We start from the raw sequence: 13,061 nt of genomic DNA on the forward strand, positions 1-13,061 counted from the left end.
CTGTGACATCTCCACTTAGGTATCTATCTCATATAAAATCTATATATCAAAACTGGGTTCTTGATCTCTACCTCCAGGTCCATTCTTCCCAGAGTTTTCCCCATCCCCAATTAATGGCAACTCCAGTCTTCCAGGTGCTTTGGCCAAAACCCTTCACATCATCCTTGACTTTTCTTTCTCACTTCACTGCCAATTAGTCAGCAAATTCTTTTGGATCCTCCTCCAAAATATATCCAGAACCTGACCACTACTCACCACCTCCCCTGCTACCACCTTGATTTTAGGCACCATTCTCTTACCTAGTTTACCACTACAACCTCCTAGCCGGTCTCTCTGCCTCTACCCTTGGCCTGTGTCACTCTATTCTCAAGACAGAAGCCAACCTAAGTCAGCCCGTGTCACCATTCTGCTCAGAGCCCTCCAGTGGCTTCCTAGCTCACTTCAGAGTGAAGGCCAAAGTCCTTCCAATGATCCGCCAGGTGTTGGTGCCTCTGGTACCTGTCTGACATCATCCCCTGCTACTTGTCCACCATCCCTTATTCAAACTCAAGGGGGCCAGATGCGCCCCAGAATTTAGATGTTTTGAGGTTTAAAAAGAGACTATGGTTGGTATACTGTATCATACAAAAACCCCAGAGGACTCTCAGGCAGCACCCATAAACAACCACACGTTCATTTCTGTAGTAAAATGTATTCATGTTAAGTGGGATAAAGTCTAGATAGACAGGCTTAGGTCAGTTACCTAGGTTAGTAGGTAGTTAGGTTAGCTACCAAGTGAGTTTGCTGCAAACTGAAAAACAAATGAACGAAAAACTCAAAACTGCACTTTTTTTCCCTAGAGATTTTTAGATTTTGAAATTGCAGAATAAATTGTTATGGAATTGTCGCTCCTCCCTGTTTCCTCAGCTCCAGCCTGGGCGGCCTCGTAATTCTTCAGTCACACCAGACAGGCTCCTTCCCACAGAGTCTTGTGCTTTTCCTTCCCTCTGCATGCACCTGCCTCTCCACCCCAAAATCCTCACCCCTCTCAGGTCTGGATCCAAATGCCACCTTTTATAGTGAGAACTTCCCTGGCCACCCTATTTGAATTGCAAACCCGTCCTCACCGAAACACACAGGCACTTTCACTCCGCCCTGTTTTGTGTTTCTCCCAGCATCTGCCACTATTTCACATACACCATATTTTATTTATTTATTTGCATTCATTGTCTGTCCCCATCTCTCACTAGACTATGCACTCCATAAGAGCTAGGGTTATTTTCCCACTGCTGAACCCCCAGTGCTAAGAACAATATGTGGCACATAATAGATACTCAAATAAATATTTCTTGAATAAATTAATGATCTATTTTCCAGCTTTTCTATGTCATTGGAAAAGGCTGCTCATAGTAAGATAGAGAAATGACTCATTTAGAAAGTGGAAATTAGGAAAATATGAACTAATATGCCCATTTATATGATTTCTTAACCAATTAAAGCTAGCTTCATGTAATGTGCTGTACTTCCAATGCTCCTTTAAAGAACTTTTAGATCAAAAAGGAAATAAAACACTTCAATTGAAGAATATATCAAAATATAATGACTCAAGAACTGAAGACACTAGAAAAAGAACAAGTAATGTTGAAGGAAGAATTTAATTAATAAAAATAAAAGCAGATGTTAATGCATTAGAAAAATCAGGAAAAAACAATTTAACTGATAAATGTATATGGTGGTTGCTTAATAAAACTAAAAAAATTAGAAAACTGTCATGGCAGATTTAAATAAACACAGGGAAATAACCACAGGTGCGGAAGATATTAAAGTGATTATACTTTGTATAAATTCATGCTAAGAGAATTGGAATTCTAGATGAATGTCTTACTCTTTACACCAAAATAAATCCCAGACAGATGAACATTTAAAAGTAAAAGAGCGAAGCCATGTAAGTACGGAAAGAAAACAGAGCGAAATTGTTAATAATCTTGGAGTAAAAGACGTTTCTAAACAAGACAAAATCCTAAATCCATAAAGGAAAAGATTGATCATTTTGTTGAATAAAATGTGGAACTTCTATACGACAAAAAGTAAACTCTATAAAACAAAAATATGAACAAACCAGAATATCTTTTCTAAGTATCTGATGAAAAGGGGCAAATCTCTTTACTATTCAAAGCGTTTTTAAAAATAAATAAGAAAAGAACAAAGTTCAGAAAAATGTGCATAGGACATGAAGATCTCATCCACAGATGATGGGCAAATGGTCAGAAATGCACAAAAAGATATTCAGATATGTAGAGAATTAAAGAAATGCAAAGTTAAAATGACAAAGCTTTTCACATAAAAATTTACATCTGAAGACCCCTGGCGGTGGATCGTACTGTTGTTCCACATTCTTCATTCTCCCTCCCTCAAAGAGGATTCTACAGCCCCACCTTTGGCCACATGACTGACAGAGAGAGGCCAATAAAGGAGCTGCAAACAGTGTTACTGACTGTGCGGGAGGAGGAGTTGGGACCCGGCGGAGAGCAGCAGGGCCCGGCTATGGAGCTTCAAGCCGGCCTTGCTTTGCCAGGGCTGGGACGTGGCAAACACGGTTCACCATTTCAGCCACTCCCCAGCAGGCGCTGTCAATAGAGACACTAGAGACACGGAGGCTCCAGGAGGGAGAAGGGAGGTGTTCCTTCCCGTTTGTGGCTGGTCCTTTCTGCGTTTTTCCAGCACTGGCTTTGCACTCCGGCACAAACAGGCATTCCAGTGGCAGCAGTGGGTTCCGGTTTGCAGTTTTTCCAGTACTCCCAGACCAGACGCATGGTGCCCACTCAAAGATGCCAGCTCCAGCCAGCTAGCACCCGGTCCTCAGGAGCGCGAGTCCCCGCTCTGGAGTACCGCACCCTGTCCCCTGGGTCTAGCAGCCCCTCCCCCAAGATTCCATATTTAAATAGCTCGACTTCTTCCTTTTCTTTCTGCAACCCTCGCGCTGGCAGCTGTTCCCTGCAGTTACCACCTCTGAGTTGCTACAGGGTCCCTGTTTTCTTCAGTTCTCCCGTACCTGATTAGTAACAATTCGTTATATTAAACTCTCACAGTTAAAATAACTAGCGTGGTTTCTGTTCCTTGCCCTGATCCTGGCTGATTCAAGGAATAGGTGGGTTAAACCCTTAGTTATTATTGCAGTAAGTTAACAGATCGGGTGTGACTAGAGTTGATCCATCGAAACTTGGCAGCATAGGCACATTCTATACACATATGGGGGCAACCGCAGGATCTGCAAGATCCCTCTGGGGAGGGCTGGGTTTGGGATGAGCAGGGTATGTTGGTCATCTGTACAATTTTTTTTTTTAATGTACAAACATTCCCTTGATTAAAAACATAATTTTAATTCCTTATCCTCTCTCTTCTTTAAATTTATTGTGGAATCTCATTCTTAGGCAATGGAGAAAAAGCAAAATCTCCTAAAATTTTGAAGTTAAAATCTGGTGGACTTGAGAGTCAAAGATTTAGTATTTTTTGGAAGTGATAAAAGAAAATCCTCAAATTCAAGTCTTCGAACAGAAGTAACCAATACTAATGAATAATCATAAATTGAATACATTTTAATCAATTTAATAAATAATAGCAATAAAGTGAATAAATAGTTCAAAAATATATTGAATAAATAATAATTATAAATTATAATCCTGGTTGAATAAATTAAAGTATTCCTCGACAAAACAGAATGAAATAAAGTTATTTGTTTGGGGGTTTTCAATCCTCTCTGAGTATTAAATGAAACTGACAATGAGAGGCCATAGTGAAAGGATCAATCAGAGTCAGTGAATGACAGAATGATGATGATTCAGTTTCCCCAAAGCCCCTCATTTTAGAGAGGAGTAAATTGAGCTCTGGAAAGAAGAAACTTTGTTAGAACTAAGTGAAACTTTGATCTCATTTGCACTCTCAGAAAACATACATTAGACTTCTACTGTGTGCCAGGCATGGTGCTAGGCTCTGGGTGATGCGGGGTCGGTGAGCCGAGGAGTCGAAAGAAAGATTTCTTAGACTCTCAAGATCTGGCAGTAGTGCTCTTTTATTTAGAGAATAGTGTGGAATAGCATGGGGACAGGACCCATGGGCAGTCAGAGCTTCTGCTGCCGCCGCTTCTGCAGCCCCTGCTGGCATGGGGACAGGGCCCATGGGCAGGCAGAGCAGCTGCTGCTGCCCCCACTGGCATGGGGACAGGACCCACGGGCGGTCAGAGCTCCTGCTGCTGCTGCATGGGGACAAGACCCATGGGCAGTCAGAGCTCCTGCTGCTGCCCCGAGTTGAGGGTTAGGGCTAATTTTATAAGGCATGGGTACATGACTTATTTTTACTGGAAAAAAGAAAAGATGATGTAAAAAGTCATTAAATGATTTCAGTGCAGATGGGGTCTGGTTATTGTGCGGTCATATAACTTTAGATATGAATCTGGCCATATAGATCGGCATGCAGGTGAGGATGCCCCAGGCTTCTCTCCCTGGGGCAGTCCTAATTCATACCATAAAAAAAGTCCACTGGGTCATATAGTTTGGCATGTAGGCCAGGTCACCTTGGGCTCACATCATGGGGACACAAAGATCCCTTTCGTCAAGAGCTTTCACTCTAATAAGAAAAGGCAGAAGTTCAGGGGAGACACAGTATTCCATCTTAGGTCTCAGGCCCATTAACAAGGGCTTTCCTGTATCACAGCTCAGTTCGTCTTCATAACAAGGCTGTAGGGTAAGAGATATTATTTCCATTTTGCAGAGGAGGAAACAGACTCAAAAAAGGTAAAATAATTGCCCAAAGCCAGGAATGTCTGATTCCAAAGCCCATTTACTCTCATCTGCAGCATTGCAGTCCACAAGGTCACGGTCATAATATGGGGAGGGAGGGGGAGAGAAGGGGGGAGGAGAGCATTTTTTGAAGAGAATCTCCCTGAATCAGATTTCTTTAACTTAAAGACTAATTTCAATTAACCCTCATGGTGAGAAACACAGACTCTCTCCGGCCTGGTTGACATGACACTCCATCTTTTTCTGCAGGAAAAGAAGTTTGCTATGAAAGGGTGGGGTGCTTTAGAGATGGTTTACCATGGACGGGGACTTTGTCAAGGGAGCTGGCAGGTTTACCCTGGTCTCCAGAGGAGATAAACACTCGCTTTCTGCTCTACACTAGACGAAATCCCAGAGCCTATCAGGTAAGCTGACCGTAGCCCTAGATATAGAAGCAGGAACCTATTGATTTAATGGCAAATATTTCTTTTGACTATTGTGAGCTAGATTTTTTTCTTGTATTATTTGTCCTAGTATTTAAATATAAAGATTGCTCAGAATATGTTGTTTCATATGAGGCAAACTTGATATTTCATTCAGTTCATATGTTACTTGAGAGCCTTCAAGGTATAAGACTATGAACAAGCAACAGTATCTATTATGCATTAAATTGAATAAACAAGACAGTGTCTTGAGTTTATTATGTTAGAGGGAACAGGGTATGTACACGAATACCTCCACTGCAACACAAATTATGGTCTGTGATGGAAGATACGAATAAAAGAGTCTGGGAGCTCAGGCTTACCTTCCCCTTGCGGGTGAGGATGGGAACCAAGAAAGGCTTTGAGAACACGTATTTGAGGTGTGTCCTGAAGGATGGGCAGGGTTTTCATAAGCAGAGACAGACAGGAAAATGACATGGACAAATATGTCAAAGAGAGAAACTGTAGAGCATGTTTGATGAATGACAACATGTTGAGGTGGACAGGGGTCAGAGAGGAAGTCCTCAGATGTGGAGTTAGTTAGAAAAGTAGCTTAGGGACAAATTGTGTAACTCCTTCCTGTGGAGTTCGGACTTCATCCTGTGAGCCAAAGGCCCCACTGAGAGGTTTTAAAGAGGCTTTAGGACCTTTGCTCTGGCTGCAGTGTACCTTCTTGCCTGGAGCTGGGGGAGTCTGGAGGTGACTGCCAGACCATTTAGTACCGTGCTGTCCAACATGGGAGCTATAACTACGTGTGTCTATTAAAATTAAATAAAAATTCAGGTCTTCAGCTGCACCAACCCCCTTTCAACTGCTCATAGCCACATGTGGCCAACAGCTACCAGGTTGGACAGTGCAAATATAGGACACTTCATCATCACTGAAAGTTTTATTTGACAGTGTTGGGTAGAAAGCTATGGTGCAGTTTGGTTCAGACATGGGGGACTAGCCTGAACCAGAGTAATAAGAGTGAGTATGATAATAGAAAATTGACACGGTAAATATCATAAACTGTCCTGAGATTCCACATGAGTGGTAGGAAGAATGATGGCCCCCTCTTGTCAGAAAAATTTGGGGTGAAAGAGAATGAGTTAAATTTTGGAGAGTTGAGGTTTGGGCAGGCTGTTGGAGATTTTAGTCTTAGTTTAGATTTTAGCTTAGCAAGCAGTCCAGAGCTGGAAAAAGAGATTCAAAAGTCTTTTACACGGAGGTCAGAGTTGAAACCCAAAGAATGATATGATGTAAGGGACAGAGAAAAGAACAGGATATCAGACCTGGGGGGAGCACCCCTATTTAGGGAACAAGAGAGAAAGGCGTAGAGAAGGAGCACTCCCAATGCAAGATCATTTCCAGTCTCTTCCTGCATGCGTAACCTTGAGGTGTGCTTTCCATCAGATCCATCACACACGGGGCGGCCTCACCAGCCAAGATAGCCTTCTGCTCTGCCTCTGTAGCTGTCCACTTACCAGACACACACAGGCATATGGACACACAGCTCTTTACTGAAACGTGCCATCTATTCTGTAGGGGATGGCACTAGCTAGAACAAAGGAAAGCCTTTCTTTTAGGTATAGAGAAACTCATAGAGAAACTGTCCTCAAAAGTTTGATTTTTATAACTGTCAAAAAGCAGAGAGGAATATTACTCAGCTTTAAAAAGAAATTAAATTCTGACAGATGCTACAACATAGATGAACCTTGAAAACATTTTGCTAAGTTAAATAAGCCAGACCCAAAGGACAAATATTGCATGATTCCAGTTATACGAGGAAGCTAGAATAGCCATTTCGTAGAGACAGGAAGGAGAGTCGTAGTTACTGGGGTCTGGGCGGGGGGTCATGGAGAGTTACTGTTAATTGGTACAGAATTTCAGTTTGGGGTGATGAAAAAGTTCTGGAGAAAGATGGTGGTGATGGTTGCACAACAATGTGAAAGACTTAATGTTACTGAACTGTACACTAAAAAATGGTTAAAATGGTAACTTTTGTGTTACGTATATTTTACCATAATTTCTAAAAATGTGAAGAGAGTCTATGTTGAGTGGGAATGTTTTTGGGCAGCTTCTCTGTCCATTTAGGACTCGCAGGGTGTATGTGTCCGTTCAGGACTAACCGTATCTGCCAGTCTTGGCCCTCAGTCCTCATAGGACTCATTGGTCCTTTCCCCTTCTGCACAGTGACCTTGCACTTGAACCTTGTATAGCGCAGGCACTAACACGGAAGGTGATGAAACTAGTCTAGGCGAGTCTAGGCCCTAAAGGCCGTGAAGAGAACAGCAGAAACCAAGTACTTTCCTGATAAAGAGACCGTGAACACAATGTTCCTCATGTCTTCCCCACTCCCTTCCATTTGGAAAGAATCGTGTATGACAAACCAGATCTTTACCTAAGTTTTGCAATGGATGGAAGCCCGAGAGTTTGCTGTTAAAGAGCTTTTTAACAACAGTAAGGATATAGGATGAGTCACGGTGCACTACTAAATCCAAGGAGTGTTCCAGGCTTGACCCACCTGCTGTGCTGCACAAATTTGACTGCCTTTGTTTATGAGAAAGCAGAAGTAAACTATGCGATGGTTTAACATATCGTTCTCTCAGTGGGAAGAATTGTCGAGGGTAAATGTGGTACAATAAACTTGGTGTTCTAAGAATCATAGGTCTTCTCAGCTACATTTCTGCAAGAATAAGACCAACCCACATCCCCCAGGAATTCAGGAGTCCTTAATCTAGAATGGCTCATGCCGTCACTAGTGGTGATGCACATTTTGCATAATTACTGTAGTTTCTGTGCCTGCAGCTTGTGTCAAGGCTAGAACAGAAATAACTGGTGACTGTTTTTGACTGACTGGAAATGAGGTCACTTGGAAAATGGTCAGCAGTTGTGGAATGGGTTGATCTCACACCAATTAGGCTCCATGACAAGTAAAGATAAGAATGTGAAGAGAAAAGGCCAGAGCACCCACCTAAATACTGATACTTGAATGAGCCCTTTCTCTGGATAACATGTTCTGTTCTGACACCCTTTTTATTTTCTATCCTTGTGGCAGCAGAATTCGAGTTGTCTTCTTTTGATTCCATGGTGTTATTTGGAGTTTCCCATTTTCTAGGTTAGCACGCCATTTTAGAGCTGTATGCTAGACTGAATGTGAAGTGAACAAAAACATTTTTTCTGCCTTTCCTACTTTATTAAATTCCTCAGTGGCGTTTGTGAAAATGGAGGATGCTCGGATCCCACGGTACTTGTCCGATTGCCACTTCAAGGCTTCCTCGAGGTCCCACTTCTACAAACTATTCTTATGATGGGGAAAGACTAAACTAATTTTTTTCCACTGAATTCCCTCTCCAAAGTAGGCTTTTTTGGTGTGGAAACAGGAATATAGCAGGTGTTTAAGGGGCTCCAGCTGGAGCATCCGAATTCTTTTAGATACATAGATGGAGAAAAGTTTTTGCACTTGGATTCCATTATTTAGCAGAGAAGTGATTCCTAGAAAGCCTGAATACAATTGATTTTATTACCTGCCTCAGCGGATCCCACATCCAGACTGGGCCCTCTCCGTGGAGAACACTGATCAGATCACAACTTGAGGGCCTGGTGCTTAAGCACATGACTTCAGAGAAAGACCACGTGGGTCTGAACTGTGGCTCCAGGACTCATTAATTGCAGTACTTTTGGACAAGAGACCTGACCTCTCATTGTGCCCCTTCCTAATCTGTAAAATTAGTGCCTACCTCACCGTGTTGTGAGGGTTAACTGAGCTGCTCTATAAAGAGCTTAGAACAACTTCCGGCATATAGACAGATACAAGTGTTAGCTATATTATAATTACTATGTAACCAGCTTATGATTCTCATAATCCTGTGCATACTGTCTTGGAGATGCTTTAACTAGCCGGCAAGTTGTATGATTAACTGTATATTACTATTAAACACAGATGGCTAGTAACAGGCTCTTCATTTGAATTTCATAAGTATCTAAATGTGCTGCTTTCTTGTTAGAGGACTCACCATTGTCAGACTTTCTATTTGCTGTCGAGAGTCTTCATTCTTTCTCGATAGAATTGCTTATCCTTGTGCCTTTTAATTTTTTCTTATTAACGAAATGACTTCTGAAGTCTTTGAGAGTTTGGTTGTAAAAACAATCCAACAAAATACAAGAAAGTCGAAAGAAAAGTGAACCTGATCACGTAAAATTATCTTTAACACGCTGTTGTAGTTCATGTGGTGAGACTCTAACCTCTGTTCCTCTCTCATAAAGTGGGCTGGACAATCTGTTCTGCTACCCTTAGCATGCTTCCAAGCCTCAGATAAGGCAATTCCCGTGAACTATACTGACAGCTGAGAAGTGCTATGCACAAGTAAGGTTTACTGAAATTCTGATTGAAACTGACCCAACATTGTCTCACAAACATTGCCTTAAGACCAAACATTTTTACTTCCTTTCCTCATGATTAAATTTGTATATTGAACTTTATAATGCATTAATAATTTCTTGGTACTTTTACAGTATGTCGTGGTAACTATTTCTTTGGTAAAAATGTATTTTAAAAAGTTGTTAAGGGGCGGCCCTGTGGCGCAGCAGTTAAGTGTGCACCTTCCGATTCAGCGGCCCCGGGTTTGCCGGTTCGGATCCCGGGTGCGGACGTGGCGCAGCTTGGCAAGCCATGCTGTGGTAGGCGTACCACGTATAAAGTAGAGGAAGATGGGCATGGATGTTAGCTCAGGGCCAGTCTTCCTCAGCCAAAAGAGGAGGATTGGCAGCACATGTTAGCTCAGGGCTAATCTTCCTCAAAAAAAAAAAAGACAAAACACAACACAAAAGGTTGTTCAAATCATGTTTAGCAGAAGACTTTGAGTAGATTTAGAATAATTCTACTAAATGTAAAGTAATTTTGAGTTATTGTTTTAACCTAATCTCTTTTCACTTGAAACAGGAGATCAGTGCGGTTAACTATTTAACTATCCAAGCCTCGCACTTCAGAACAGACAAGATCACCCGTATCAACATAGCTGGATGGAAAACAGATGGCAAATGGCAGCAAGTGATGTGTAATGTATGATGGGAATAAACTGGTCTTTACACTAGTATGAAAGCTTTATGTTTAATGGGAATGTACTTCGCATGCTATTAATCCGTATTTATGGAAATCCTCCATTTGATTATCCCCATTGTCCATGTTCCAAGGCCTCAAGTAGAATTACCCACTTCCCATTTATTTTCACTTATTATATTAATTTCACACATTATAAAAGAAGCACATTTTATAATTATTCTTTGCTAAATTCTCACCTTTGACAAAAGATTGGATAGTATGATCAATTTCTTGTTTAACTTCAGGAAAAAATTTTCCAAGTTCACTCCATGAACTTAATTTTCCTCTCTTATACTCAAGATTAATAGACTGCTAACATAGTAAGCAAATAATTATTTACAATGTTATAAAGTATAAGGGAGTCAGGCTGTCTGAATTCATGTCATAATTCTACTTACTAGCCCTGTGATTGTGGGCAAGTTAATTAACTTATCTGAGCCTCGGTTTCCTTATCTGTAACTGAGGATTAAATAAGTTACTATGTGTACGTAAAAGGGTTACAACAGGACCTTGCACGTGGTATGTTCTCAATACCTGCTAGTGTTACTTCTTATTATGCAATCAATTGTTTTGGCACTTTGGTTTTCTTTAATCCTTAATTCTTTAATACTTACAATAATTCTTTGTACCAGGTGTTGCTGAAAGTGGAAGATGTGAACTGCATTAATTTAGACTGGATTAACGGTTCGCTGGAATATATCCATGCCGTAAACAATCTCCGAGTGGTTGGTGCAGAGGTGGCTTATTTTATTGATGTTCTTGTGGTAAGAAGAGTTGATTTTTTAAAAAATTATGTTTAATTGGTTCTGTATCATAACACCAAGAATTTGGGGCGATTTTATCAGTTTATGCAAGCACTGAACATGTGAAATAATAAGCCTTCCTGTATGGTAGCCAGAAAAGGGAGGTTACTTCTCGTGGAAGAAGAGCCTGTGGTTACACGAAGCACCACTTGGTGGCAGTGTCCCTTCACAGGCTCATCACCAAATGCCCCCCTCGGGCCAAGGTCACTGCCTCGGTCAGTGTGTTGGGTCACCTGGGTTAGTTTCCACCACACTGCAAACCTATCCTTAATGACTATAAACTGTTTCCATCTTCCAAACGCTATTTGTTTAGAGCGTGAAATGCATCTTCCCACAGAAATTGAATCCGTGGTGGTGAATTAGTGAGGTCTATAGGCCGGTCCAGGCCGCACTCTTTAACCTACACAATTTCTAAAAGAATCAAACAGACTTTGCTATTTATGAAGGACATTTATAAATCTGCAAATGCTCTACCGTTAGAGAAAGTAATTTCCCACCCTAAAATGCAGTGAAATAAAATCTAAAGATTTATAACCCTTCCGGATTTTTAAAGAGGGTTCACTTATTCATTCAACAAATATTTTGCTCTGCACTTGCTGTGGGCTGGGCAGTGCTCTAGGTACTGAAGGTGCACAGTGAGCGAGCTGGTGTTTCTGCTCTGTCAGAATGGAGGGACAAGTATTGGGAAGAAAACCCAAAGCAGTGGGATGGAGAGGGCCAGGGGCGGTTCATTTAGACGGGCAGCCAGGAGAGGTGATCTGGACCCTGAGAGCAGTTAGGAAACAGCCCCTGGAGAAGGCGTCCGGGAGCCAAATACTCATCCCTGCCCCCACACCTCTCTGTCTGCTCTTCCCACTCTGTCAGGGGAGGCTGGAGTGCAGGAGGAGCTGCTGGTGAGTGTTTATACACAGAGGATGCAGTCGACTCATCTCCTCAGAGAGAAACCAGCCCTAAGCTTTTGTGAATTTCTTCGTCATCCTGGGGCCTGAGTTGTGGGCTCTTCTAGGACCAGGAAATAAACAACAGTGGCTTATAGAAAGCTGGGAGGGGATATTTGCTGAACCCAAGGGAGAAGTTTTGCTGAATTGAACGTTCATTGAATTGACCCAGCTGCTTGGAGGCCCAAGGGGAAGGGAGGGAGAGGACCTAGGGAATAATCCAGAAGCCAGGCCCGCAGAGGGAGCGGCTGAGGGACAGGTGGGAGTCTTCTCTGCCTCCATTTCTGTCATCTCATCACAGGGAAACTAGGCCACGTCCGCACCTGGGTTGGCCCTGGGGCAATCAGGTGCCTGGGAAGGGGGTATGACGCAGCCGGGGAAGGAGGAGAGGAGGCTGAAGGGGAGGAGCGCTCAGAGCTGATCTCAGATCCCAGCCTGTGGAGGAAGATAGAGAAAGCCGAGATTTAAAATGGTGGCAGTGGAGGAAGGGGGCCCTCAGGACCAGGAGCCCTTCCCAGGCAGCTATTCACATGTAAATGAGAGAGAAAATACTCCTGTAAAGCAGCACAGAATACTGTCATTACTGGTGGAAAAAAATGGAACATTCGATCAAATGACTAATCTATCCAAGTGAAGGCAATTGCTTGATTTTCACTATTATCATGAAGAGAGCCTGAAACTTAGATGAAACTAAAACCTTGCTCCTTTGTTCCCCATTAAGAGGTGTGTGTGTGTGAGAACTCTTAGGCATGTAGTCTCTTTGTGAATATTCTTTTTTTTTTTTTGAGGAAGATTAGCCCTGAGCTAACTGCTACCAATCCTCCTCTTTTGGCTGAGGAAGACTGGCCCTGAACTAACATCCGTGCCCACCTTCCTCTACTTTATATGTGGGACCCCTACCACAGCATGGCTTTTGCCAAGCGGTGCCATGTCCGCACCCGGGATCCGAACCAGTGAACCTGGGGCCGCCGAGAAGCGGAATGTGCAAACTTAGCGGCAGT

The 13,061-nt window shown here is 42.4% G+C and overlaps 1 protein-coding gene across 2 annotated transcripts in view; it reads left to right on the forward strand.

Moving 5' to 3' along the window:
• PNLIPRP3 (pancreatic lipase related protein 3) overlaps nt 1-13,061 on the forward strand; it is a 34,532-nt gene that overhangs the window by 3,085 nt on the left and 18,386 nt on the right. For both annotated transcript variants that reach the window (XM_046655404.1, XM_046655406.1), the window contains exons 2-4: nt 5,025-5,179; nt 10,161-10,280; nt 10,952-11,083. In XM_046655404.1, coding sequence (XP_046511360.1) covers nt 5,025-5,179; nt 10,161-10,280; nt 10,952-11,083 — 407 coding nt within the window. The remainder of the gene's footprint in view (nt 1-5,024; nt 5,180-10,160; nt 10,281-10,951; nt 11,084-13,061) is intronic.

The sequence above is a fragment of the Equus quagga genome, chromosome 2, assembly GCF_021613505.1.
Source record: "Equus quagga isolate Etosha38 chromosome 2, UCLA_HA_Equagga_1.0, whole genome shotgun sequence".
In the NCBI taxonomy this organism is placed as follows: Eukaryota; Metazoa; Chordata; class Mammalia; order Perissodactyla; family Equidae; genus Equus; species Equus quagga.